This window comes from Stylophora pistillata, chromosome 2 (assembly GCF_964205215.1).
Source record: "Stylophora pistillata chromosome 2, jaStyPist1.2, whole genome shotgun sequence".
Lineage (NCBI taxonomy): Eukaryota > Metazoa > Cnidaria > Anthozoa > Scleractinia > Pocilloporidae > Stylophora > Stylophora pistillata.
Genome location: NC_142520.1, coordinates 13,410,535 through 13,437,682, shown reverse-complemented (window position 1 = coordinate 13,437,682; position 27,148 = coordinate 13,410,535). Strand labels below are relative to the sequence as shown.

At 39.1% G+C, this 27,148-nt stretch overlaps 2 protein-coding genes across 4 annotated transcripts; both read right to left on the bottom strand.

Annotated features, from left to right (window-relative positions):
* Window positions 1-54: 54 nt before the first annotated feature.
* Window positions 55-8,915, bottom strand: LOC148737227 (uncharacterized). Its single transcript, XM_088749060.1, has 5 exons — window positions 8,522-8,915; window positions 4,884-4,952; window positions 3,339-3,608; window positions 1,500-1,936; window positions 55-1,160 (listed from the first exon to the last, which is right to left on the bottom strand). Exons 1-4 carry the CDS (start codon window positions 8,672-8,674, stop codon window positions 1,520-1,522), a joined length of 909 nt encoding a protein of 302 aa, XP_088605186.1. The 5' UTR covers window positions 8,675-8,915; the 3' UTR covers window positions 55-1,160; window positions 1,500-1,519.
* A 572-nt stretch (window positions 8,916-9,487) lies between these two features.
* Window positions 9,488-26,616, bottom strand: LOC111344466 (ATP-dependent 6-phosphofructokinase, muscle type). Of its 3 annotated transcripts, none has more exons than XM_088748999.1 (26): window positions 26,079-26,616; window positions 25,354-25,839; window positions 24,220-24,293; window positions 23,275-23,352; window positions 22,697-22,798; window positions 21,717-21,804; window positions 21,138-21,193; window positions 20,496-20,605; window positions 20,301-20,345; window positions 19,994-20,036; window positions 19,557-19,622; window positions 19,188-19,283; window positions 18,668-18,760; window positions 18,246-18,371; window positions 17,870-17,934; window positions 17,464-17,554; window positions 16,817-16,963; window positions 16,168-16,238; window positions 15,736-15,823; window positions 15,101-15,253; window positions 13,994-14,158; window positions 13,169-13,230; window positions 12,541-12,652; window positions 11,599-11,701; window positions 11,150-11,255; window positions 9,488-10,465 (listed from the first exon to the last, which is right to left on the bottom strand). In XM_088748999.1, the coding sequence occupies exons 2-26, from the start codon at window positions 25,598-25,600 to the stop codon at window positions 10,348-10,350; spliced, it is 2,505 nt and encodes an 834-aa protein (XP_088605125.1). In that variant the 5' UTR covers window positions 25,601-25,839; window positions 26,079-26,616; the 3' UTR covers window positions 9,488-10,347. The 3 variants fall into 3 exon arrangements, with proteins under 3 accessions (XP_088605125.1, XP_088605126.1, XP_088605127.1); XM_088749000.1 differs by having other exon boundaries at window positions 25,354-25,467; window positions 26,079-26,615; XM_088749001.1 differs by lacking the exons at window positions 24,220-24,293; window positions 25,354-25,839; window positions 26,079-26,616 and having other exon boundaries at window positions 23,257-23,307.
* Window positions 26,617-27,148: the final 532 nt, after the last annotated feature.

Genomic DNA, 27,148 nt, shown 5'->3' with positions numbered 1-27,148 from the left:
CACTTCAATTGGATTGTTAACGAACTATATAAGTGCAATAAAGAAGCGTCTGAATGTCACAAAATGGATATATTTTACATTCTGTTAGAAGGGAAGGGAAAGTCAATAACAAAATGAAAAAGCCCCCGGTAACCTGAGAGCAGCAACCATTCGCTCCTTCGGTTAGGGTACATTATCGTGCGAGACATCTCTTCTGACCGTTCAACAATAATGATCAAAACTTTTCAACTCGTTCTCAAACTTGATCAATCGAAGGCCAACTTTCGTGCCATTGCAGAAAACGATCTCGTAATAGGGTGAAAAGTTTTAAACAATACCAATAATTGAAGTTTTTATTTTTTGGCCCCCCTACTGCAGATAGAGTTGTAAAAGATTGTATGTTCCTCTCTGATGCTTCAATGTCTATGCTGGTTTCTTCGTAATTAATAGTAAAAAAATTTCATCAGCGCTTCCAAAAAATAACACCAAAAGTGATTAGCAAATAATTAACAGAGACGCTTCTGCAATGCCTTTGTTTCATGGAAATGTTCACTCCAGCCTTTAATACGACCAGCTTTACAGTCTAGTAAAATTTCCTTCGAATAAGTGGGAATTAATAACTCTAAATAGAAGTGCCGCTTCATTCCTAGGTGTTATAAATAAATACTACACCTAAATTATATTAAGGGAACACTAAGCCTTTTCAGCAATGTTCACTCCGTGCTTAAGCTATACTGGAAACAATTGTTTTGAGATAGTTGGTCAGAAAAAAGGACGTGACGTAGGCAATCTGGGTATCCGGTAATCAATTAATTTTTATAAGCCAAATAAGTAAAAAATAAATAAATTAATCAAATCGCAATATTCTCCTCCGTTTTCTCAGGCGGATTTCCCTGAAATCCTGAGATAAAGGAACTGCGACCTGAAAATATTCCACTTTACCTTTGGGGGTAATTGCGTGTATTTGTTTCTTTTTTTCTGACAACCTTTCACGAAACAGCTGCATACTTGCTTTTCAGTCTATCAAATCTACCTTTCAGTTATTTACTCCACGTTTAATAACTGAAAGGTGATCATTTAAGATAACTGTGTTACTTTTGCTGCGTGTAGTGCTTTTAAACAACAGTGAGCATCATAACGAAAAACAATCTCCGTGCTTGTCCGTTGATTTTGACAAAGAGCTACAAGGAAAGAAAGAACATTTTGTGTGAGAGCAAGTCCTTAAGAATTTTTCATTGCGTTATCATCATTCATACTTTCAGACGAGTTCCCACCCATCTCTATAAGCACTGTGCGCATATAAGAACACAGCTATACTTTGTGGAGAAGAAACTCTTGGAGGGTGTCTCAAAGATGGTTGTTCATCCTTTGAGAGGCTACTAAACTAATCATAACTTGTTACAAACAGAAGCGATTGTAAACCAGACCCCCGCTATCAAAAACAGGGAATATAGACAACTCAGCAAAGACAATTCAAGGAACAGTTTGTAGGTTGCGTCAAGGGACTTAATTTTACTTACTAATTGGAATCTGTAAATACTTAAGGAAGTGGTTCCTTCTCTGCGAGCACTGTTACATCAGGAGTGACCCTGGTAAATTCTGGGGGGCCTTCAGGATTTCCCATTTGTGACACCTGGACCATTGGGGCTTGACCTCCTTGAGCCCCAGATGTTGGCATCTGGACCATTTGAGCTTGACCTCCCAGACCCCCAGCTCCAGATGTTGGCACCTGGACGACAGCTCCAGCCATAGGAGCTTGGTACATCTGTGGCTGACTAACTACTTGCATTACACTACCACCTGGCATTTGAACTGTTTGAGGATGGCCTCCAACGCCCCCTGATGAAGATACTGGAACCATTACCACACCACCTGCTGTTTGCATTGGAATTGCCATGGGAGCAGCACCAGCACCATAGACCATGCCTTGGTTGCTCACATAAACCATTGAAGGTGCCTACAAGAGTACACAAATATCATCATCGTTATGGATCATCTTGTATAATCAGATGTATGCTCTCAATTGCAAAAGGGTTGACACCTAAAAAGCATGTTTCATGAACGATTAGACCTAACAGCTTTATGGAAGAGGTTTGCATAGTCTTTGTGGAAAATCTTTGTTTCTAATCATTCTTATCATGAGTATTTCATGCGTGATGGATGGTTTGTATAACCAACTACATGCAACTAATTGCAGTTACAATGTACATGTCTGCATGTGTACCCACAGGGCTGTTGGGTCTCAGGAATCATTCATAATGCTGTTTAGATGTCAACATTTATACAAAACAGTGTACACAAGGAAAAATAAACTCTTTCTTAGAAGGGATCAACTCCCTAGGGAAACTGTGGCGCTGGCTCAGAAGGGGGTATTACAAGGCAATTTGGTTCTATTGAGGTATCACTGAAGGAAAAAAAAAATTCCAGACATCTTTTTTCAGCTCAATATGTGCAGGTCACATTCTGATAAAAAGAAACATGTTGATCAAAATGCGTCGTCAAATAAACTTGTAAAACATTTAGGCATGGAACAGTAAGCTCCCACTCTGTTCAATGGCAAAGATTATAAATATAAATCAGTGTTAATCAAGCTTAAAGAAAATGTATATCTACAGGGTTAACTTGCATAATTTTTCATGCTCAGTTTGAATGAAAATGCTATTTTTTTGTCTGTGATACCTTAACTGATTTGATAAATAAATGCAAATTTCTACAATAAAGAGTTTCAATGTAAAGCTTCATCATTTGCTTTGACAAAGGGCTAAAACTTGAAACATCAGCTTTGTATATTCTTTACGGTGGCAAATTTACATTATCAACTCATTTGATAAAACCAAATTATCTTTCTAACAAAGCTTGCAGGCTCAGCACTTCACTAGTATAGAAATGTCTATCTGACAGACTAGCAAATGGAGAAAGATGGAAGACAAATCCAGTAACACATAGAAACTAACAGGTAGACCACAGACACACAGACAGTCAAAAAGCATACAGTGAAACAGGAAAACAAGGAAGCATACAATAACTATTATATACAGTCGATAAACAATGATATGATTACTAATGATGATGATGCCCCAATTATTCTAAATGATTGTGGATCGCTTTTCAACAGGGAAGCATGACTTTGTGCTGCCTACTTGTATCACAAACCAGTTCTTCCAATTTTTTTTGACAACCCTGCTAAAAGTCAAGCTATTTGAAGTAAATGATCAATGATGATATGATGACAATTGTAAAGATGATGAAATGACATTAATGATGACGGTGATCAAAACAGTGGCAGTGAAAATGATGACAGTCAGTGATGATGATCATATTATAAGCAGACAAAAGAAAACTCATACAGAAGATAATACCTGGCCTCCTTGAACAGCACAGCACTGGCAAGGATTCATATTACAGCAGAGAACGGCAGCCCATATTCCAATGCCAAACTCAACAATACCAAGAATCAATGTGATCACTGTGATAGCCATTTCTGCATCATAGTTGTACCAGTAGCGCTCAGGAAAATCATCTTCATACCAAGGAGAAGTGTGGTACATCCCAATGGCAATACTGTAACAAAGGATTATTATTCCTCCAAACACAGCAGAGGTGATTGCACAACCCATGAAAGCAGCAGCCTGAAGAAACAAAACTCAATTTATTGCTAACACCAGCTGTAACTGGCACTCCATCACAGTTTGAATGCGTTCCTTTAATCCCAACAATTCACTTGTACATAACACAAAAAAAAATACAGAATTAACAATGCGAACTTAAACCCTGCCATGAAACTTAAATACAACGAAAGGAATATGAAAAACACAAGAAAATACAAACGAAAGCATAACTACTTACAAGATCTGTACGGCACTCCAGAATAACAACGACTGAATGAAAATTACAACTACGACATCATATAGCAGATAAAGGCTAAAACAACAGACTAAACAAGGCTACACAATACTCAAAGGCGATTACATGAGGCAACGCTGACAAACTTAATTTACATTTTAACAGTACGAAAAAATACCAACTAATAAATACAGAACTGAACTATCGAGACGAGAACTTTTTACACTAATTACAATTAACAAAGACGAACGACAGAACCGATAAAAACTAATTCTCGTGGCTACACCAGCTTTTAACTACTCCCAGAAGTGATTAACATGTAACTTCTCCCATATCCATACATTATCTAGCAAACAGGTAAAGGGAATACTCAAACCTATCAGATAGAAGTTGCTGTATACACATACATGCACTTTGATCTAACACCAAATTCTCATAACTGTCTCATAAATGCAAGTAGCAGCTATAGAGAGGAGAATTATAAATCAGATCTTGGGAGTTAAATAGCTAGGGGACAGGGTGGTGGAGAATTTTTACAAGTTATGTTTCAATTATTACCAGGAACCCATATGCAGTTCGCTGTTACAATGAAAGTAATTTTCAAGTTTATCATGAAGAACAGTTATGTAATGTTTTTTTTACAGTGTCCTGAAAAGTGAGTGATAAGGACAGACAAATTAGAACTAAGTGTTAACCTTTGATCTGCATGTACATAGAATCCATCAAATGAAATGCTTTGAGGAGACTTAAAACCACACTTTCATTGCAAATGAATTGATGGTTGCAGTTTATTACAAACAAGATCTTCTACACAAGATGATCAAATTTACTCAGATTAGCATCTCTGCAGCACAATCACAAAGGGTTTGGACAGGTTTCAGTTTGTAACGCTCACTAAAATTTGAGAGTTGACAAATTGAGTCGTACCAAAATTTATAACTGTAACCTCCCTTCCCCTCTCCCCCTTATGTTGTTCATGGCACCTACAGAAGGTAAACTGGGGTCTTCAAAGCCTTTGATACAATCACACAGACAATCATAACTGAAAGACAACAACTTACAAAAGCTTGGCTTGATGAGTTCCTTTCTCTGTTACTTCCTGGAATCCCAAGAGATCCTGTGAGAATCATCTGGAAGTAAGAAACAAGAAAACAGTGAGAATACATTGTCAAACATTCTCAGAGGTTAGTTAAAAGTTAGTATCTTGGCTTCTGAAGAACAATCTTACCAAGTGGGATGAGAAGTTAAGAGGGAAAAAAGGTGAGGTCGGCTGAATCAAGCAAAAGTTTCTTATGGCCACAGCACATCCTGATTTCTGTAGCATGAAACCAATAATGGAGTGTTGCTACTTCTGCTGAGTCAGATGCTGGCCCATTGCATGATGTCTTGGATAAGTGAAAGGGAGAAAGACAGAGAACCAGAAAAAGTGGGAAAACCCCTGAAACAGCCATTATCAACTCCTTGGGACTAAAAAACAGGCTTGTTCAAATAATCTGGCAACTGGACCATTTCAGCTGGGTCTGCTCCAAAAAATGAGCCAGCTTTTTCAAATCTTTGTGGCTCAATTTTCAGCATGGAAGCACAGCATTGTGCTGTATACTAATTATTCTGTTATTAAGAAAATATCAGTCAGTTATTGTGATGTGCTTTTCACTTTGTATAAACATGTGTATTCTCATTAGATTTGTATAGGTAATGACATGATTTTGAGTGCAACTTGGAATAAATAAGCACGAGTAAATCTTTTCAAAGACTAACAAAATTGCCCATAGGGCAAGTGCAATTTGTGGTCTTTGAAAACATTTAAAAGTGCTCATCTATTCCAAATTGCACACAAAAATCATGAGATTATGTATAATAATATACATGAAAAAATACGAGGTAGCTTCTCAAAACTACGCAGAAGAAAAACACGTGCATCACGTGCAAAAATAATTTATTCAAACCCTGCAAGTGACATTGACCTTGACCTTGACATTGATCTTGACATTGATCTTGACATTGACCAGTCATTCTGACCAATCGGAATGTCTGATTTGTTTCTTTCTTTGCACTGAATTAACCCTCTTCTGCACTGAATTCACTGAAAACTGCATTCATCTTAACCAATCAGAACTAGGAGGTTTTTTCATGTTTAACAAATGGAGAAGCCTTGACTGTGCTCTGTTCTGTGGCAAAGCATGCAGGAAGCGGCTAGAGCATGAAAGAAGTGTAGGGAGAAACACGAGATGTAGTTGAGTGTTTCTCCCCACTTCTTGAGTGCTCTAGCCGCTTCCTAAGTGCTTTACTACAGAACAGAGCACAGTCAAGGCTTCTCTATTTGTTTTATAATAAAGAATCCATTAAATTCCCCACACATCACTAGCGATTTCCAAACAAACTTTATTTTCAAAGCGAACAACAGTGTCATCAGCATGCTCGATACTCTGACAGAGGATGCTTACAATAAGCCAATCAGAATCCTTGTTAGAATGGGCAACCTAACTTGATTGGATGAACAAGACCAAAGCTGTCAAAATGTCAAACCATCAAAAGCTATCACAAAGAATCGCAAATCTTGCTTAAAATAATTCGAATGCATAAAGGTGCATTTTTTGCATACAGAAACCAGTATCTGTAGTAACATGATTAATGAAATTCAGCCGAATTTTGGTCCATGAAAACCTGGACGTTATCAACGTGACAATTTGAAAACAACTGCTTAAAGTTTGTGGTTGGAACTTGACAAACTGCTGCACTGTGTTGTTCTATGAATAAACAACGGTAGAATTTACAGCAGCATGAGGATTTTCTGAACTGGTGGCTGCATCAGAGAAACTTGGCTGCGATGGTCTTCCACTCAATGCACCAGAGAGGATATCTGAACAAGCTCTTAGCTGTTCACTGGATAGACGACTGTTGTAATTCCTCAGGCTAGCTTCACTGCGACGACGAGAGATAGCCATTATGTGCCACGATGGAACTTGCGCATTAGGCCACAGCGTGATTGCAGTAGCTGACTGACACTATGGTTAATGTAGATTCTCGGAGATATGCTAGTTTAGAAATTTCTTTCATTATTCCTTCAATTTTGTTGACCCCCAGAGGCTAGTTGTCATACCAAACTTTAACTTAAGATTTCACGGCTCACTTTGGGTACTGAAAAAGTGCTTCGCAGGCAGGATTTAACTTCTGGATAGGTCAACCTCTTTGTTGCTCATTTCATGAAGGTTCTTGGCAACTTTTCTTTCACTACACCAAGCTATTAAAAAATGGCAACAAAAAAAAAGATTTTTATTTGTATTTTGGTGTTCATTTTGTAGAGAAAGTTATAGCTGCTGTTTAGAAATGTGTGTGTGTGCTAGCTAGTTTTAAAATCATCCACTTTCCTTGATTGTTTTTTTTTTTTTTTGGTAAGAAAGTTTAGCAAATGTGCATCCACTCTATTCGAGGTGTTCATATGGTATTTATTATATTTTTGCAACGAAAAAACTCACCTTCAAAAACTCGGATAGCCCATTTGGTGGATTGTTTGGTTTTCTTTGTTTCTGCTCTTACAATTATCTCGTCTATTGCAGCACTAGACATGTTTTCAAATCTTTGCCGGTTTAAATTGCCGCCGCGCTCAGTGTTTTCGTAATTAACTTTGTTGGAAACCACACTTTCAGTTAAAGGGTACGTCACATTGTCATTGACAGTATCCTTTAAATTGATCGACGCTAACAGCTCGTTTTCTCTTTCGTCTTCTAGGTCATAGAAAACTTCTGGGTCGAGTAAAAACCCAAGAGAAAAATTCGGCATTTGGTCCGCCATGTTACAAATTGGCAGATGGCGTGACAGCTTCAACTCCATGTTCTATACTCTGATAGAGCACGCCCTTTCAACCAATGACAGCACGTGTTATATCTGAACTTTATTACAAATATTATTAAGCCGCTTAGAAACAGACTAGCTGTAGCTAACTGTGAGCAGTGTTTATCTCAGTTTGTATTTCAAATTTGTACGACTAAACAATCCGCCATATTGACAACAGTTAAACAGCTTGAGGAAGACCAGTAAAACTGGTCAAAACGTCGGTTTTAAAGATATTTTAACCTCGGAAAGTTCCAGAAACAATTATAAAAACTTTGGCTTTTTTTTTTTTTTTTTTTTAAATAAACTTGTTATAAACGAACTCGATGCACCACTCTATTGGCTGGCTAGAGCTACATGTACATTCGGAATTATTCCCTTTTGGTTGGTTTATTATTTTCTGGATAGCTTTATACTATGTAATTTCACGCGTACAATGGAGATAACGTTGTCCTATATTGCAACCCATTTGAAGATTTCTTCAAACAAATGTTAAAATGTTTTGCAGAATGATGAACTTGCGTCTGGAAATGCAAAAAACTTCGTTTCCATGAATTGATGAAAGGGTTACAAAATATCCATGCTTCACTTAACGAATGGAGGTTTGAAAATATACCTGATTCGTTCTTTGCATGACAATTCGAAAATCTACAAGGCAATTCAATTCGAACAACCAAATTCACCCGATCACCAAATTTGAAACGACCGAGAATTTAAAAATTATTACTGGTGGTGGACCCAATTTTATACTTCAATTCACTTCCTTCAACCACATTTTTCTGTACAAGCTGCATAGTTCATTTCTCATTTCTTTTCTAAAAGCTTCGACGATTTTCTGGCTACAGTATTGCATTTACACTGTACATACCCACACTCCGCACCATATTCCAAAGCATCCTTCTCCTGTCCAAAAATATCCCTCAACGCGGTCTACAATTCCGAATATCACCAATAGTATTCCAACCACAATGTGGGCAATGGCAATGAGCCTCGCAGCTTTCAAGTCCTTTACACCCACCATGGCGATAACCTAAGCGTTGGCAATGACGACAGAAAGAAAAAGCTTCTGCATAAACATTAAAACCAGTAAAATATTCCGAATGTTTCACCGCCATTTTGAATATTAAGTTCTCGTCCAAACCCTGGGTCGAGAAATTGGAAGCGCAGGCAAAGAAAGAGAACACAAAGCCCTCACAGGTTAAAGAGTAATTCATCATCCTTGCGTCCCAGGAGTCTTTCACACTCTGATCATTTGTTTTCCAAAGCGCAATTTCTTTCAATGAAGGGAGACGAACTGAGTCTCCCTCGCAAAGGTCTTTTTAGGCCACCCGAGCTAGGGGGGGGGGGGGGAAGGGGGGGAGGGAGACTGATAAAGACTCATAGGGACTATTTGCAGCTTAATTGCCTTAAATTCATTAATCGCCCGACAGGTCCCCAACAACGTAAACTATATAGGGTTATGATGGACTATCATCCTATCCAGCAGGAGTACGAAAAGTCGAATACTTCAAGTCGCTTCATGTCACTAAAACCAGACTACGCCCCTACAGAGTGAGCCACGTGACACATGATTCTGCTGTCACTTTTGAGTTTAGCTATTTAAATTTGTGGCACCATCACCCCCCCCCCCACCCACCAGCTCAAGGAGTTAGTTATTCCCTTCCTCTACCCACTCCCACCCCCCCAAAGGGTAGAAATCCGCTGAACGCAAGGAGTGCACATCCAAATGGATTTACAAGAGAAAACTTCAGCGGTGAAAACAGCGAGTGACACACCTTGCCCCCTTGCTTCGTAAAACGATTTTAATGAAACCAGTTAACATTTCCCGCGAAGCTTAGAGACTAATAATTTAATGCAAGATCTTAGACAAGTTATAGGGAAGACATTAATCGACCTATCAGTTACACAATTATTTTACACGTAATATAGTCTATATTACACGTAGTATAGTCTACAATTCCTATAGTCTAGTTTTACATCTCTACATAGTTTCATCAATATCTTTCAAGTTCCACTTCTAGATATATTTCATTTTCGCCCGTCTCTTGAATATTTTCCTGGCTTTTTATACATAATCATTCGGGCAATCCTCGGGCAATCGTTTGAGAAATCAATCACCATATGCAATACAGCTAGACGTGACTATTAAACCAAAACAAGTTTTTCCTCTTGATTCATTCTTTGACCGCTGTACACAAATATTTCATTTTAGCATCTTACAACGAAGTAAACCTCACTAACAGAGCTGGAAGGTATGCCGTCAACAACGCGGGCTCAGGAGTGCGAGGTTTAGAATTGAGCGAAATGTACGAAAATAATACGGAGCTGGCAATTATAACCGAGGTATTTTGTTGTCGAAGGCATTTTCCTATTTCCAAAGTTTTTAAGGAGAAAATTAATTTTCGAAAATATCTAGGGGTTGAAAAAAGTTTTTGGAAGTTGTTCTGCAAAAGAAAAGCGGCAAGAAAACAACGCCTCGAACCAAAAGAATAGAAATCAACCATGCGAACGCCTCAGAATCCGTGTTTCCGCGCCAAAACTAGCGCGTGCGCATACGTTTTTCAGCTCTATCAACCTCACTTCGAATTTTTAATTCTCTTTTTTCAATCAGCACAAAGTCACTTCATCTGAGACACAAATCCACGTGACCAGAACCAAAGACAACCCAGTAAACCCGTGCACATCACGTGCGCTTCATGGAAGAGGGGATAAATCGTCTTCTCTGTGGTAGTCAAAGTGCTGCTGATACTTGGCCAATATTTTCTGTAAGGAACGCATCTCTAACCACCACTGATCTTTGGGGACACGATGTCTGAAGAAAAACAAAATGACCCATGGTTAGGGACCAGCCATCATTTGTCACCTAGGGGGGAGGAGGGAGGGGGGAGGGGAGAGGGGGAGGAGGGAGGGGGAGGGGAGAGGGGGGAGGGGGAGAGGGGGGAGGGGGAGGGGGGAGGGGGAGGGGGGAAGGGGCTGGGGAGCGGGTGGCGGAAGGGATTTGAGGATTTTGGTTGAGTCGTGATAAAATTTACCCGTTCTCCCCCCCCCCCCTTAGAAGGCTCTGTAATATTCTTGCGATACACCCTTCATTGGCAGTCAACTTTTTAAAGTCCTTCCCTCCTTTAGACTCTACTGGCGGCGGCTGATCCCCTCTCCCCTCCCCCTGAGACCAAGTTATCCCCCCAGAAGCCCTCTGACCCCTCCCCCCTGGAGATAAACAATCACTGGTTCCTTAGATAAAAAAGAAAAAAAATATCAACAACAACAGCAACGATAACATTAATTGCTTTTGTCCACGAGATTAAATGGCTTCGACGCATTTAGCAGGACGCTTCCGAGTTCCTCTTCTATGTGGTACGCTCTACTGCACTGAGGAAAAACGTTTTTCCTAATTTTTAGTTTTTAGTACAACGGTTGAACATCTCAGTGCGCAAACTCACCGCGCGCCATAGCCCCTTTTATGTGTCTTGAACAAAATGAATGAAAAATAACTTACTTAAAGTCTGTGACACTTTTGAGATCTTGAACTGGCGTGAAAGGATTCGCAGATTTCTTGATGCCCAATAGACAAGCTGTGCTTGGAGATGAAGTTTCAACAGACCCTAGAAATAGAACAATCTCTAATAAGTCCCCAGAGCGAATAGGTATATTGCTTAGCGAATCATCTCCCAGCTAGCCAATCAGCGAACGCGAGAAGCAATATCCTGGAGTGGTAAACATCAACGAAACTTTTTTTTGCGGATTATGCTGAAAGGACATCCTACATGTTCAATATCTTATGTCAGGTAGTAATATTATGAGCAATGAAGCTATCATATGCTTCTAAACAAACTGTCTTAACGGGAGTTGTCCGCAACTGTCGCCTTAAACGGCGCGATACAGCAGCAAGGTTCACTGTCACCTCCTCTCATGGGTCCCGAACAAGTATTGAGGTCACTGCGTTACCTTGATCCGTCAAATTCTCCCCAATCCTTTCGGTCAGCCAGTTAACAGCCAAAGTTGCCTGTCTGGTGGCCTGGATTCGATCAAAAGGCGACGGAGATCCTCCCTGGCAAATATGGAAAATACAGAATACAAAGCTGTTGGGAAATATGACCTAATAATGTCGCATACGTAAGTAATTTCAGTTTCAACATCGTCCAAACTCAGAGCCGTGTTTATACTAGCACATTTGACTTGGCAAGTGTACTTGTCGATGAAAAACCGTCACATTCTAACTTTTGCTGAAGAAAATCAGTCGCAAGAAAGTTGAAGAAAAAAATTATATGATTAAGAATTTCCAGAAACCCACGCAAGCTAGTTATTCGTCAAGGTAAACTGGCCCGAACACATTATGGTAAAACGTTGGGGTGTAAATCGTGGGGTAAATTGTAAATAGTGGAGTAGTAAACTCTTCGCGATGGCCAACTGACATTAATAAATTAGTTGATAAAACCAAATTTTCTTGCGACAAAATTCTCCCAACAACTTTTAATGAAGCCTCAGTTTTATGAACTCAAATTTAGAACGAATTGCAGTTCGCTACAAACACCTCCTTCATCATTAAGGTCGTGCAAGAAAAGGAAACAAAGTGCAACATTGTATACTGGGGATAAAATTGGTATGCCATTCCAACCTATCGCGAGCTCAGCGGTAAATGTGAAAACAATTTTGGCGCTTATTGTAGCTAACAAATGCCCTCTTCAGTTTTTCTTTGGAATTTCACGCAAACCAATATCAGAATAATGTAAGATGAAAGCTATGCGATGGAAAAGCCCAGAGAGCCGGCTGTGTACAAAATTGTCCAGAAATGGAATGCAGTCGTACAGCGCTTAATAAGCATGCTCCACGTGATTAAGCACGGTTATATCACGTGGACAAGCATCAGAATCAGTACCAATCTCTCACCTGCTGAACGTGACCGAGCACATTGGTTCTGACAGTGAAAAGTCCCTCTCCCTCCTCCCGATATAGAGCCGCGATGAAGTCAGTTGTGTAGTTTTCGCTGCATTTCTCGTTTCTACGTAAAGGCAAAACAGATATGACCATTTCTGTCAAAATACATCATTAACTGTATGGCTCCGATTAGTTTTCAGGCACCCAGCAATAAACCGCGCTCGGTTAGGTTATGTTGTATAGGGAGGGACTAGACTGGCAGTAGAGTCTTGAAGTAACTGAGGAAAATGTGCTACCTTAGCTATGACCAGACAATCGCAGACAGTTAAAACAAATGGCCAATCTTCTTGGATAAGGACGATAAACCGTATGCCCCGTCTCCTGCATCTTCTCTGTACTTAGCAGGGATTAGCAGGGAACGGGGCTTACAAATTATCGTCCTTATCCGAGAAGATAAGAATGTCTAACCATTTGCGGATGTCAAAGAATCCACGCACCCCTCGTATAGAGTAGGGAAAGTGGCTCCCTGTGTTGTGATCTGACTTTGTTTTGGCTACACAAGCCCATATTTAAACCAGCTTAAAAGCTGAACTGGGCCAGCCTGTCTAAATATCGCAGAAAAACAAATGAACGTTCATACCGCAAGATGAGTCCTCTTCGGACAGAACCTTTCATCTTGTCGATTAAATGCTCGATGTTGTTCTGATGAAAAAACAAAGCATAACAAAGACAACGCTAACCTAAAGATTTTCCCAAATCTATAAATACAACACAATTGTTAACCCCTTACACCCTAACAACAGTATGCACATTCTCCATACAAGGTTTTTCACTTCGCACAGTTAGAGCCGGAGCACTCTTAAAGCAAAAAGAGACAGGAATATGGGGAAGATCTGTGACGTATTCAATAAAACGTTCTTCAGACGACAGCAATTTAGCATCATCATGAGTAAAACACATCACCGCGAGTGCACCAAGCAACTATTACACGTCATCACCCCAGGGTGCATTGCGCACTATTCAAGATGGCGGCCGCAGGACATTCGAAGTGGATGTGAGACCCTTCTTTAGAAAACGATACAAAAAAAAAAAAAATCAGATAGCTTGGTAAGGAAATTTATTTATGTCAGACTAATCAGTAGTACAATTGGAACATTTTGTGCGCGATTTCCTAGAAGAGTGGAGATTCCCTTTAAAAGCTTGGCGTTCCTGGGTACAATAGACCAATATCACGCACTGCCATCTTGTGACGGTGATAAAGTTTTTTGTCACTGAACGGTGATAAAGTTTTGGAAAGTGTGATGCGCTGCAGTGCTCAGCCTCGTTTCAATGCACCACATAAGCCAAAAGTCTACAGCCGTCGAGATCTCTCAAGACTTGAACGTAAAAAAAAAAAAGAGTTATCAATAATAAGCGAAATTTATGTGCTCAGGCGTCTTCAAAAAGTTGCCACGCTGGTACACACCTTTAAATCTCTAAGAGTAAGCTTCTCTTCGAAGATGTACGCTGCGTCAGCACCACTCGCAAGGGCGCTCATGGTTGCTAGATAACCGCAATAACCACCCATGCACTCAACAACAAACACTCGTCTTGTTGCACTGCTAGCAGACTGCTTGATGCGGTCACAATTCTGTCAGGGAAAGAAATAGAGATTACTACATGGAAAGTGCGCACGGACGATTTTTATTCACGACTTGCGATGCATCAAGGAAACGAACGGGGAATCCAGCGAACGAGTGAGTTTTTGATGCATCGTAACGAGTGAATAAAAATCTTTCGAGCAATTTCCATGATATGATACTTTTACTTCATTTACAATTTTTTTTTTCTGGCTGACAGAGAAATATCAAAGATTGGAAGCGAACGACAGCGGAAATTCATCGTTCGTCTGATCAGAGACACGAATGATAGGACTTCACAAGGTAAATCTCAGTATACATGAAATTAAAACAATCAAAGGAAGTGCAATGATAAACAATGAATAAAGAAGAATTGGAGTTGAGAAAATGAAATGAAAAGGAATGGAACGATGTGGAATGAAGTGAGGAGAAATGAATTGAAATGGGTTAAAATGAAATCACATGATATCAAATGAATTGAAATGAAATGAAAAGAAAAGAATGACATGAAATGATGAAAATGAAAAAGTGAAATGAAATCAGTCTGTGTTTGACGACAGAGCACGAAATGACCATCTTATCACAACTCACACTGGGTGGGAAATTGGAAAAATGGCTTGGGTCAGCGAGCCCAAATATGTAATAACTTAAGAAATTGTACAAATTTTCAATAGGCGGTTTATCGACTTTTATTTTCTATTTAATAATTACGGAACTGAACTCTCTTCTTTCCTACATACCCAGCACAAAAGTACTTTTACAAACTAATGCATCACGCTGAGGTAACAAGTCTTTCGCCTCCGCCTCAGTCAACACAAAGACTCCCATATACAAAAAAGGAATTTGACCGCCACCGATGAAATCTGGTATGCATTGGCGAAGCTATGAAAATTAAAAACCAATGACAAGAAACCCAGAGATCAAACTTCAGGCACTTACTTCGAGAGCCTTACCTCTGTTATCACATTAAGAGCAGTGTCTACTCCTAAACTTAGGTCTGTGCCAGGCACATTGTTACTTATTGTGGCAGGAATGATAACCATTGGAATGCGTAAAGCTGGGAACTTGTCACGAGCTTCTGCAAGCTCCAGAACAGCGTTGTAAGCCTTGGAAAGAAAGAACAGGCAGTTGGAACAGTTTTCAATTGAGGGTTGAAATTAATCTGAGTTAAGCTTTGATTCACTCCGCTCTGTGATTGGTTCAGAAACCTCGTGCCACTATCTCAGCCAATCAGAGGCAAAAATAAAATCAATCACGATTTGGTTGCACGCGTTTTCCCGCGCTTTGGACAGTTTGCTTGTTTACAGTATGAGTTCTCAATGGCTCTTTAAGATAGTTCCCTTTCTCTGATTGACTGTTCTCATTCTTTAAAACTTTGGTTTTACCACCCTAAGTTAAAAAGCGCTTTATTACGATAATTGGTCAATTGCGAGATGCCAATAGCGCCTGCTTCAAAACCTCGCCAAATGCGAATTCTTTGATACAAAAACGATTTTTACTACAAAGCAAAAGTCGTTTTCACAAAATTTTTTTTCTCCTAGCCACATTTTAAAAGCGAGGCCATTTAAAACGCGAGATGGAGCCTTACCTCAAAGCCTCCAATAACCAACAGCCCTTGAATACCATGCTTGGAAAGCTTTTCTGCCACCTTCTGCATATCTCTAGAGGGTAAGGTTCTGTCGGGACAAAGTTTGCAATCGTGTTAACACTTGTTAGAGTTGCATGGCCATGATCACCACAAGCGTCTCTAATGGACCAATCTGTACCCACAGGCAAAATTTTCCTTTCACTCGGTTTGAAAATAACTTAGCTCTAATGAGCAATGCAAGGACATTCTTGATTCTCTATATCATAGGGTTCTTACAAAATTTTCCCACTGGCTTCAGGAAATTGCATGGCAAGTTTTCTTCATGCTATAAAAGTTCTCCGCGACTATAAAACATGCACAAGAGATGATAGCAATAGAAAAAAAAGACGGCGGTAGTCGCATGTAAAATAATGTAATGAGGTGTGCACAAACCTTGTAGTTCCCAGTTTGGATCCACCTGCCCAAGCCCAGGCGTCGACATGAAGCCATCCCAGCTGCTCCACCTGTTTGAATTTATTATCAAATGGAGTGAGCATGTTCAGCTACGTCAAAAAGGCATTCACGACAACAAGCCCACCCCTCTCTTCTGAGCCAGCATGGCGAGCGAGCCTTATTTTTTTTTAAAAACATAACTGTACAGCATGTAAAGATGAAATAAACAATTTTTAATATTGGAGAAAAATCGAGTTTCCAGATGGGATTTTTCTCTTATATTAAAAATTGTTTATTTCATCTTTACATACTCACTTTGGGGGCTGGTTGGCTGCATGTGATGCTTTAATATGACAGTGGGATACTGTTAGTGAGCTTCTATGCGCTAGCTGATGTTTGGCTGTGTGGCCACGTGATGCGGTTCCAGTCAATACCCACTAATTGACCCTTGCTCACCATAGAGTCTCCTGTAGCTCAGTGGTTAGAGCATCCGACTAGAACTGTACAGCAGTGCGGACTATCTATGAAAATGCCCATTGTCCATAAAGCTTCAGTGAGAGACGCAGTGACCTAACGGTATTTCTTACAGCTGGGAAATAGTTCAGGCATTAATACATCACTTTGCATTTTGACTTTATTGATTCATTACCTTGTCATCAAAGAGTCCATTGATGCCATCTCTGATTCCCAAAACCCTGTGCCCCTGGTAGAGTGAGAAGCGGACAAAGGCACGGACAGCAGTGCTCATGCCGCCTGCGGGGGCACCAATATTGATGACTGCCAGGGTGTGACCAGACTGAACAAGACAGAATCGGGTTAGAGGCAGGAACAGGTGCTTGGGGGTCTTCACAAGGGGGAGACAAGGGATGACGTTGAAAAAAGGGAGATGAAAGAAAGGAAGGATGGAAGGCTAGGAGAATGAAAAATGAGTTGGTGGGATGTACAGATGAGAGAAAATTGAGGTACAATCAAGGAGGCAAGAGAAAAAGAAAAGAGGAAAAAGGGGAAGGAAGGGAAAGTATGAGGAAAATAGTGACCAATGAGGGCAGATGAAGAAAGTTGAGACGATGAATAGAAGGAACCAGAAAGATGAGAACGGTGTAAATACATCCAGGAAAAGAATAGGGAGTCAGAACATGTAGCATCACAAAAGGATAGTTGAAGATGGAGTCAAGGTGGAAAGTATAATTTCTTTCTTCACTCCCTTCACTGAGGGTGACGAAACTCTCTCTAATAATTCAATATTAAGAAGTACTGCTTTTGATATCAAACATTTTAAAAAGAAAGCACGCATACTTTGCAATTGCCAGAAATGTCACACTGGCTGGAGGCTGGAGGCTCGACTTCCTTCAACACTTTGAAAATCTCGATGTTGCTCCGGAAGGTTCTGAAATAAAAACAACATCAATCGGCATGGGGGATAAGCATCTCATAAAGTGTTAACTTTCATTAGAGTCCTTCACATAACAACTAGGTAGGTGACGCTAACTAATCTTCTTCAGTATTTCGGGAAATCAATGTTGATTTTTCTTCCTTTCCCCCTCCCCCTCATATTGTCACCTGTCCCAAATATTACACCCGTCCAACATGGCGACCGAATATTCTTCGCACTGAATCACATACTACTGCCAGCTGGCTAGTGGGAAATAGTCAAGGAAAATGAAAGAATTCAAGGAAAATAGCAAAGTTTCAGTAATATTACCTTCCTCTTAGTTCAACAACTTTTTCAAAGTCCTTTGCTTTCGTTGCTTCCTTGACAGCCAGAGTCTGCAGGATAATATTTGTAAACACAAAATGATACACGCTGATTATGAAAAATAGGTACACATTGCAGAGATGTGGGTAGTGCTTTCTCCATGCTGTTGAGGCTTTTTTCAGTAATAGATCACAGAAGACGTCAAAATGTAGTGAGGACATTAGTGACACTCTCAGCTGCACTTTGAGTGTGCCACTTTTTATGTTAGTACCAGATTTTTCCTTCATTTGCGATCCACTATTAAAGATATGCACAGTGACATTGAATAGATTTGTTAATTTGACCACATGAATTACAAAGGTTCTGTTATAAATATGTTTACCCTATTAACACACTCCACGAGTGGTCTTTTGGTGACTTTGTTTCCATCTAGGCAGATTACACATGGAGCGGTATCTGGCTTGGCATCCAGCACAGCAAGGGCTGCCTCTGCTCCCATTCGACAGGACTGCAAAATTGAATTATAAATATACTATATTTTCACAAGTACAATTTAACTGCTAAAGATTGTTGTGCACATTGCACCAAATTGTCTTGGTAACAGTCTCGCCAAGTCTGTTTCAGTGACTAAAACAAACAAATCTTGCTCTTTACACATGAAAAGGACTGAGACAAAGAAGTGTGTCTCCAAATATCTTGGTCAGGATTGCAATTTATTTTTTTGACATCTTTGTTAAACAATGTTGATCAGGGACAAAAATTCCCAGACTTATTACAGGGCAATACATTTGTCGAAACAATCACCAGAATTCTGTCAAATGCAGATGGGACCCCTCCTCTCTGGACATGTCCGAGAATTGTAACTCGTGCATCATGATGAAGCTTTGTCTTGACAAGCTGTCAAATAAAAAATAGGTAAAGTCTGTTTGTGAGCCAATTAACCCATCAGGCCAGTGTTTAACTCTGGTTTCCTTAGCATGAAGTGACTAGGAGCATTTCTACTTCCCCCCCCTGGATGGGATGCTACCGGTAGTCCATCACAGGATTACCCCCAGCATTAAATTTGCTAGTACCCTTTTAAGCTAGGTGACGAGAGGCACTGCGAGAGTAAAGTGTCTTGCCCTAGAACACAAAATTATGTCCCCAGCCAGGGCTCAAACCTGGACCACAGATCAATCTGGAGTTCAGTGCACTGACCATGAAGCCAATGCACCTTCTTACCAGTTGTCAAACAGAAACACACAAAATGTAAGTTTTTGTGCAAGAACTTTATCCTTAACTAAACATCATTCTGAATAACCGTTATGACCAATGCATTGTGTACCTCCTTAATACCATTAGCAGTGACAGGATGTCCTGCTACATCCTGGGCACCCTCTGCCACAATAATCATGCATAAGCGTCTACCACTATTCCTGACCTAACAAGCAAAAAAAAAAAGATTGCTGTACTGTTAATCTTTTGACAGAAAATTTCAGGTGTAAGGTCAGCTGGCATTATGAAAAAAATTGGAGAGATTCACAAAATAATTCAATTGTGCTGCCTTAATGTTTACTAAATTTTGGTTATTGCCCAGGGTAATTACCAAATTTAATGAAAAATGTCCTGGGTCTTAGCCAATCAGCATTTAGAATTTTTGTCCTTCATGTTATAAATGTTGAAATACCATTACGATAATAAAAAGGACTCCTACTTTTTTTAAGTGATTGCACATGGTTTCCTCCCATCCTTCTTGAACTGGCCATTCAGGAATGAAAATCTAAAACAAAACAATAAGTTGGAGTCCACTCTGGTTGCAATCAGACAAGTGGTTAACAAAATTGGACAACCATGAAGTAGGAGAGGCACTTGATAGTATATTTTTTTAACACACAGAATTGAAAGACACGAGTGATATATTTTTTTATTCTCATCACTTCTCTGCTTCTAAATGATATTGTAAGGAGAAATTCAGTCTTGGTCATTGTCAGGTTAAATGCGTTCAGCATTGCCAAAGAGTTGACTTTTTTTATGCACGAATAAACCGTAACTAATTTAAAAGCCTCTGACATTTCCCATTAAGATGTACCTTGCAGGATAAAAATACGACTGTACACTTTGTGGTCAATTTGCTTAAAACAATAAACTTACATAGTCGGCACCAACTCCCAAGCCTGTAACAAGAGCAAGGTATCTGTAGAAATAAAAAAAGTAATTATACAAAACTTGAGTAACATATAGCAGAACAAAGCTCTCGGTTACCTATCATACATTTGGGAAGTGTCTTGAATTCTTCATGAAAGACTATGCAAGATTGTATGACTAACTTTCTCAGTGACAGAAAGAAAACATCAAAAAATTATTCTGTGCACAACAGTAAAAAAAGGAAATGTTTTGCAACACCCTTGTTTTTTTGGACAGATCATTTGCCACTCAAGAAAAACACAAAACATCTTACCCACAGTGTCTCCCCATCACTTCTAGGACAAAAGTCCTCTGATGGCTGTTGAGGGAAGCACAAAATTCCATACAATCAAACCATTTTTCGGTAAAAATCTGGAAGTTGCCTACAATTTGATTCAAACAACATAGACAACAGAACTGAAAGAAAACAAAAAGCACACAGAAAATGACCAAACACTTCAATTCATGCCTTGAAGCTGTTGTTGTAATGGCATCTACGGCTTCAAAAATCCTATGAAGTGCTGAATCGGCTCCAATAGTCATATCAGTGCCACAGAAATCATTGTCAATTGAGCCAACCTAAAAAATCAAGTATTGCAGCACAAAGATAAACCAAAAAATGAAATTGGGCAATGCAAAAAATAAACTTAAAAATGTAGCAAAGTATTTTGGCAGGAGTCTGCAGTGTCAAATTTTTTTTCTCAGGAGATGAGCGCTTAGACTCCTTTAAAAATACAAGGTCCTATTGGCCCTCGAAAAAAACTTCCTGTGTGGTACTCAAAATTGTGCAATTGGACCAAAATCTATTTAAAACCCCTGTGTGAAGTCATATTCATTCTCCCACCCCAGCCCCTCTCCTAATTCTTGACCATCACTCACCCCCTTGGTACAAATTACTTTCTCTCCCCAGCCTTCCGCTGCCTTTAAAAATCTAAGATTGCAGCCATTTTTCGCTAGAAAATAGTGAGCACTTGCTGGCCAAAATTATCCCTGCTCTGCAGGCTGAACTAAACAGTAACCCTGCAACTATGTTTTTGAAACTTAAATCTATATATTATTAAACTCCATTCATACTTATTGCACAGCATATTCTGAGTGAAACATGACTTACCATTCCCACAATATTTAAGTGATTGTTTTCTTTAGCCATTTTTTCTGTCACAGCACCTATAAAAATGTTCTATTGATTACTTTAAATAATGATAACCAAATAGGAAGATAAAGAAATACTTATTAAGAAATTATTAATTAAGAAATATTAAATAATATATTGATAGAAAAATAGACAGTCCAAAGACCTGTTTTTTTTTTTTCCACACCTGCAATTTACATCAGCGTCAATCTACAATTTTGAAGTCAAAGACCAAGTCAAAACCCTTCGATAAAAACTTCATAGATAGTCCATGCTGTTTGGTATGACAACCAAGTTTAAAGAACTCTTGCTCAAAACAGGTTTCAGACCTTTTTCCACCTTGACATTCTTGTCATGCAGATAAATGCTGTACTTTTGTTCCTAGACAACCATTTCTGGTTACTCATAAGTACCCTTTCCTGGTTTTAATAACATCCTATTCAGACAGACAGAAGACAGACTAACAAAATCAAGTTTTTAGGCACATAGCATTATAAAACAATTAACCACCTAGTTCTCAATCTTTTAATGCTAAATATAAAGTAACCAAAATTTTACCAGTTTCCACAAGTTCTTCCAAAAGCTCTTGCCATTCTTGTCTGAACAGATTAGCACCTGTTAAACTACCATCACCTCCAATAACAATCTGCCACAAAATTGCATGGAATTTTTTTCAGTGTATTAACAATATTACTCCGACCTGTATGTTTCACTAACCATAATGCATGTTCCAGAGCTTGACTACCTAATTACACCCAAAAGAATGATTGTATACTTGAATGCCTATAAGTTACTGTCTTTAAGACAACAAGTCATGTTCATTACAGTTTGAATTACTGACTGACTGACTGACTGACTGACTGACTGACAGATTGACTAAGCAACTGACTGAATGACTAAATGAGTGACTGACTGTGCAAATAACTGAACGAATGACTAAATGAGTGACTGACGGTACAAATAACTGAATGAATGACTAAATGAGTGACTGACTGTACAAATAACTGAATGAATGACTAAATGAGTGACTGACTGTGCAAATAACTGAATGAATGACTAAATGAGTGACTGACTGTACAAATAACTGAATGAATGACTAAATGAGTGACTGACTGTGCAAATAACTGAATGAATGACTACATGAGTGACTGACTGTACAAATAACTGAATTGAATGACTGGCACTGCCTAGCAGACTGATTACTTTACCTGCTTAACTGACTTGGCTCTGAATTTAATGCCTTCCTGACTGATTTATTTTTTTTCATTCTTTTCTTTTTTTTTGGGGGGGGGGGTGGGGTTAAGGGAATAACAAGATAATTTGGTTTTATCAATTCAGTTCATTTGATAATCTAAATTGGCCATCAAAGAGAGTTGAGCATTAGCCCTTCGTTATTTGCTCTGATAAATGGCTAATGAAGGGTCGACACTTGAAAAGACAGCTTCAGAAACTATTTGTGGTGACCAATTTATAAACATTATAAAGGAATAAATAAGCTAAAATGTCTCATAACCACACCTAACTGTTCGCATACTTACTAAATTTGTTATGCCTAAAGTCACCATGTTCTTGGCAGCTGTTAAGCGACCTTTGCGTGATTTAAAATCTTCACATCTAGCACTTCCAATGACTGTTCCTCCCTAAAATTATATAAATATTAAATATCTATTAACTATCAGTAGTGAAAATTACTTATAACAGTGTAAAGAGTTTAGAAAAGATAGACACAAGAAGAAAGCTATTTTGCACCTTTTATACAGTACGTACCAGGATCAGGGATCATCTGCAACATGCCTAATATCATCAGTCTTAATTATTTTTCAAAGTTTCATATTAAACTCGTGATAGTTCATTTCCTCACACAAAGTAAAATACATTGTAAAGTAACACCAGAATTGTAACCCAAACTGATCACCACCTCGACTTGGCTGTCTTACAGTTGAATTTAAAAACCATTTGCTCTACAAATCCACCTGGGAAAAACTAATATTACAAAAATTAAGGACAAATTAAGGCCATAAACTAAGTCCAAATGAAACACAATGTACTATGCAGATTTTCTCACTTGCAATCCAAATTTAATGAAAAATGTTTGCACCTAGTGTAGAATACACACCAGCTGGATGATCCCAGACATATCCTCCCATCTGACTTCTTTGATGTTATCACCACCATCTACCAATCCCTGGTAACCCTAGGACAATAAAATCATAATGGTATGGATTTGTTTAATGTTAAAAGAAAAAAAAAAACCATAATCTTATAGCCAGTAACTTAGAGCATTCCCATTCACCCCAGAGGGACACTGATCATTTGCAGGTGGCCCTCTCAACTCTCCCACTCCCCCTCTATAATTTTATAGCCAGTAACTTAGAGCAATTTGCCACCCACCCTGGAGGGATGCTGATCATTTGCAGGTAGCCCTCTCAACTCTCTCAGCCCCTTCCCCCCTCCCCTGTGGTATTTCATATTTCATTAGATTTTCTTGACAACTAACCAGTACTACTTTATTCTACTGAGTAAAGAGAGAAAGTGTGTCTTGCCTAAAGACACACTTTCTCTTTAGAATCCATTTTCACTGCATTACCGCAGTAGGGTAGAACTAGAACGGAACATATGCGATCCATGCGAGTAGTCCACCCATTAAATCCCACCCATCCCACCCCCAGGGGAGGACATCCATCACACAGCAATCTCGTGCCTGGGAAATTAACGTCTCCTAACCCCAACCCTGTAGGAGACAGGACCTCCATTTATTCGTCCCTATCCGAGAAGACTAGAATATCTAACCATTTCTTGATGTTATAGGAAGGCTGCAAATTCTTCTCAATTATTTTAAGACCTTGAGTGTTGGTCCGGCCGGGGCTTGAACCCTCTACCACCCGCACAACAGTCCAGTGCTCTATCCATTGGGCTAACCGGGTGGTAATTTATTGTGTAGCAGCTAGAGATCAGAATTAACCATCAGATCTAGGAATTTAAAGAGTTAAGGCATGGTAGGCATTAAACTGACACCTTTTTTTTTGTAACCCAAAAAATCAAGTCAGGAAGTAAAACCTACCTCCCAAACAGTAAACACCCTGGCTCCTGCATAGATACCCATCCTTACTACAGCTCTGATGGCAGCATTCATACCTAAAATAGAGTATGAGAATAGTAACCGTGTGCAACAACATCATATGAGATATGTATGTACCAAAATTATTTCATACAATGACAGGGCTCGACACTAACGGTAGCCAACTAGCCATAGACTAGTAGAAATTCAGTTTTGGCTGGTGGTTTTCGATCTCCACAGGCCAGTTTGGCAAGGAAACAAACTGAAATTGTCGTAACATCTGAGTTGTCGCTAACCACTTGGCTAGTAAGTTGAAAAGTTAGTGTTGAGCCCTGAATGAGCTGAGATATACACAAACTTCCATTGGTTCTTGCTTATGATCTATTAGGACAGACATATAGCTGTTTGAATTATCCTGTGAGGCTTTGTAAGACCTTGGTCTTCATAACAAAAAAATAAAAAAAGGATAAATTTTACTTTTCAAAATATTTTTCTTCAGTGGTTTACCTGTATGACTTCAAAATTTAATGCACTGTTCTTTTTCCTCGCGTCCGTGCAAACGAAATGTTTTTATGGCCACTCTTCCTACTTTATGCATATCAGTATCCTGTTTCCGATGGTGTCAAATTAATTTCGATTGGTACATTTCATGCACTTAATTGCAACTGATTACTACTGTTTCGAGAAAAGCGTATAAAATGGCTTCCATTGTAGTAAAATAAGGATTTTAACACTGGAGTTACTATATAACTGACGCCAGCTGACCCGATGAATTAAAATTTTCCAGCGGTTGTAAAAAAGTATCAAACAGCTCACATGAATTGACGTTAGCGAAGAAGTAATTTAACATATTTTGAACCGGCGGCACAGATCGTTCGAAAAATGAAAATGTACTCCTCGATGGAAAACATTACATCATCAGAAAAATCCCAAGGAAAAATGAATAAAATTCCCTGGAAAAGCTCTCCAGTAAATAAAACATCGCGCAATCTGAGAGAATGTAAACACTCCCTGGCATACAAATTTTATGTAATATCGTTTTAAGTGGATATTTTTTTAGGCGGAGCAAAGTTTATATCGCTTGGGCTCGAAAATCAGACATCAAAGATGTTCGTAGACAGATTAGCTTTTCCATACCTTGTGCATCTCCACCGCTTGTTAAAACAGCAATACACTGACCGGCTCCTTCAACATTCAACAAAGTTGGCAATCGAGATCGTGCAAAGGCCTCCCTCTTAGCGACCGGTCCATCTGTGTCAAAATCGAACGAGACATCCTCAGCTTTCCGCTTTAGATGTTGTTTCCCGGCACCAGAAGAGAACATCATATGCCTTAACCTCTTCGTTAGCTCGACGAGTAGGTATAAAATTACTTGAGACATCATAGCAGAAAATGTTCAGTCTGTGACCCAAAACATCCCTACACTAGCTGTCCTCAACACATGCGGCACTGCACGACTCGATGAATCCAGTGAAGCCTCCTCACAGTCAAAATGCCCGCGATTTGTTCGGCCTGCGGAAATTCCCTAACGGCGACTTTTGCCGGAGTTTTGCCGACGCCCAGCGAAGTCGTCCGAAAGTTGGACAGGTGTTTAAATAAAATTTGAATTCGCAAAAAATTTTCCTTCAAAATAAAAGGAACATTACTCCTTCTAAAAGTTACTTGCCACGTTCTTTTCCAAAAAGGTACGCGTTTCAAATGGTTAAGATAAGCGGAAATAAACCCGAGATCAGATCAGAACTCAAGCTGAGGTCAAAGGTGCAAAACGGTTCTACATTTTACCCCATATTTTTTCAAAATAACTAATATACATCAGATATACATTTTAAGTCAATTGAAATACTAAATAAGAATCAGCATACCTTGCTCTCGTTTTGTTTCCATTGTCGCTCGACTGCGAGGCATTCTCCACTCAGATATCTATTTTATTGTACTTGGAAGACCATAAACAACTGATTTTCCCTACTTAGAAGACCATAAACAACTGATATTCCCTCGGGCTGTAGAGATCGCTGCTTCTCTACGTTGGTGTTTCTCCAATTTCAAGAAAGTCGTTTTATCAGACCTTTAAATGCAATATTCTTAGGAGATAGAAAGCCCAGTTTTTTTTTTTTTTTTTTTTTCAAACCATCCTGGTCGAGCGAGAGTCATCGAAAATTACCATATCGCCTTCGCGTAATAAGCGCTATACACACTTCTCGCGTACGGAATAAAGGTGGCTAAAAAAAAGATAACAAAACAAACAAAGGACCCACTTTTACGTTTAAAATAATTACCATCAGATCGAAGTCAGTCGTTAACATGTTGGCCACTTTAAACGTCAACTTTCAATCAATTTTAAAGACACCGCAAGCACGGTCGTCACGAAATTGAGGGTTAAAAAAAAAATAATAGATATATTTCTCTGGGAACTTGAAGAAAATAATATGGAAAAAAAAAAAACAAAGTTTTAAAGTGTCATCCGATATTATATGCACTACAATTATGTACATGATGTATTTGCATATCATTTGAAACATTTGAAATGTCACATTGAATTGACAAACCAAAGCATCGTATTTTGTAATTATTTAACGATTTTGATGACCAAATTAACCTTGGATACAGAATTCCGATTGATAATACGCTAGTAAATTCATAAGTTCCTCTCTCCGGATACACTAGGCAAAAAATTTGACTTCGACCAAATTAATCCAAATTAAAGGACAGTGCAGCAAGGGAGATTGAAAATAATTTAGATTAAATGTACAGAAGATTTGGAAAAAATCACTCGACCGGTTTGTGTCGTTTTTAAGCATCAACCACAACGAAGATGGCACGAATCGCAAACATTGCTCAACAGTTAAGGCTAATTGGAGAGCAAGTAAAGGTCTTCCGGTTCTAATACGCATTACCAAAGACGGCAAAGCTGGAAACGGTAAGGAGGGGTAGC

What these genes read in the sequence shown, in the direction of transcription:
- LOC148737227 (XM_088749060.1), bottom strand. Translation starts at nt 8,674, where the DNA reads ATGGTGGGTGTAAAGGACTTGAAAGCTGCGAGGCTCATTGCCATTGCC. An exon ending in ACTCATCAAGCCAAGCTTTT is followed by an intron (nt 3,609 to 4,883) that starts GTAAGTTGTTGT and finishes TTGTTTCTTCAG; the next exon opens with GCTGCTGCTTTCATGGGTTG. An exon ending in GTGCTGTTCAAGGAGGCCAG is followed by an intron (nt 1,937 to 3,338) that starts GTATTATCTTCT and finishes GTACTCTTGTAG; the next exon opens with GCACCTTCAATGGTTTATGT.
- LOC111344466 (XM_088748999.1), bottom strand. Translation starts at nt 25,600, where the DNA reads ATGATGTCTCAAGTAATTTTATACCTACTCGTCGAGCTAACGAAGAGG. An exon ending in CTGCTAATGGTATTAAGGAG is followed by an intron (nt 18,761 to 19,187) that starts GTACACAATGCA and finishes TTTATTTGACAG; the next exon opens with CTTGTCAAGACAAAGCTTCA. An exon ending in TTACTCTTAGAGATTTAAAG is followed by an intron (nt 13,231 to 13,993) that starts GTGTGTACCAGC and finishes TTTTTTCATCAG; the next exon opens with AACAACATCGAGCATTTAAT.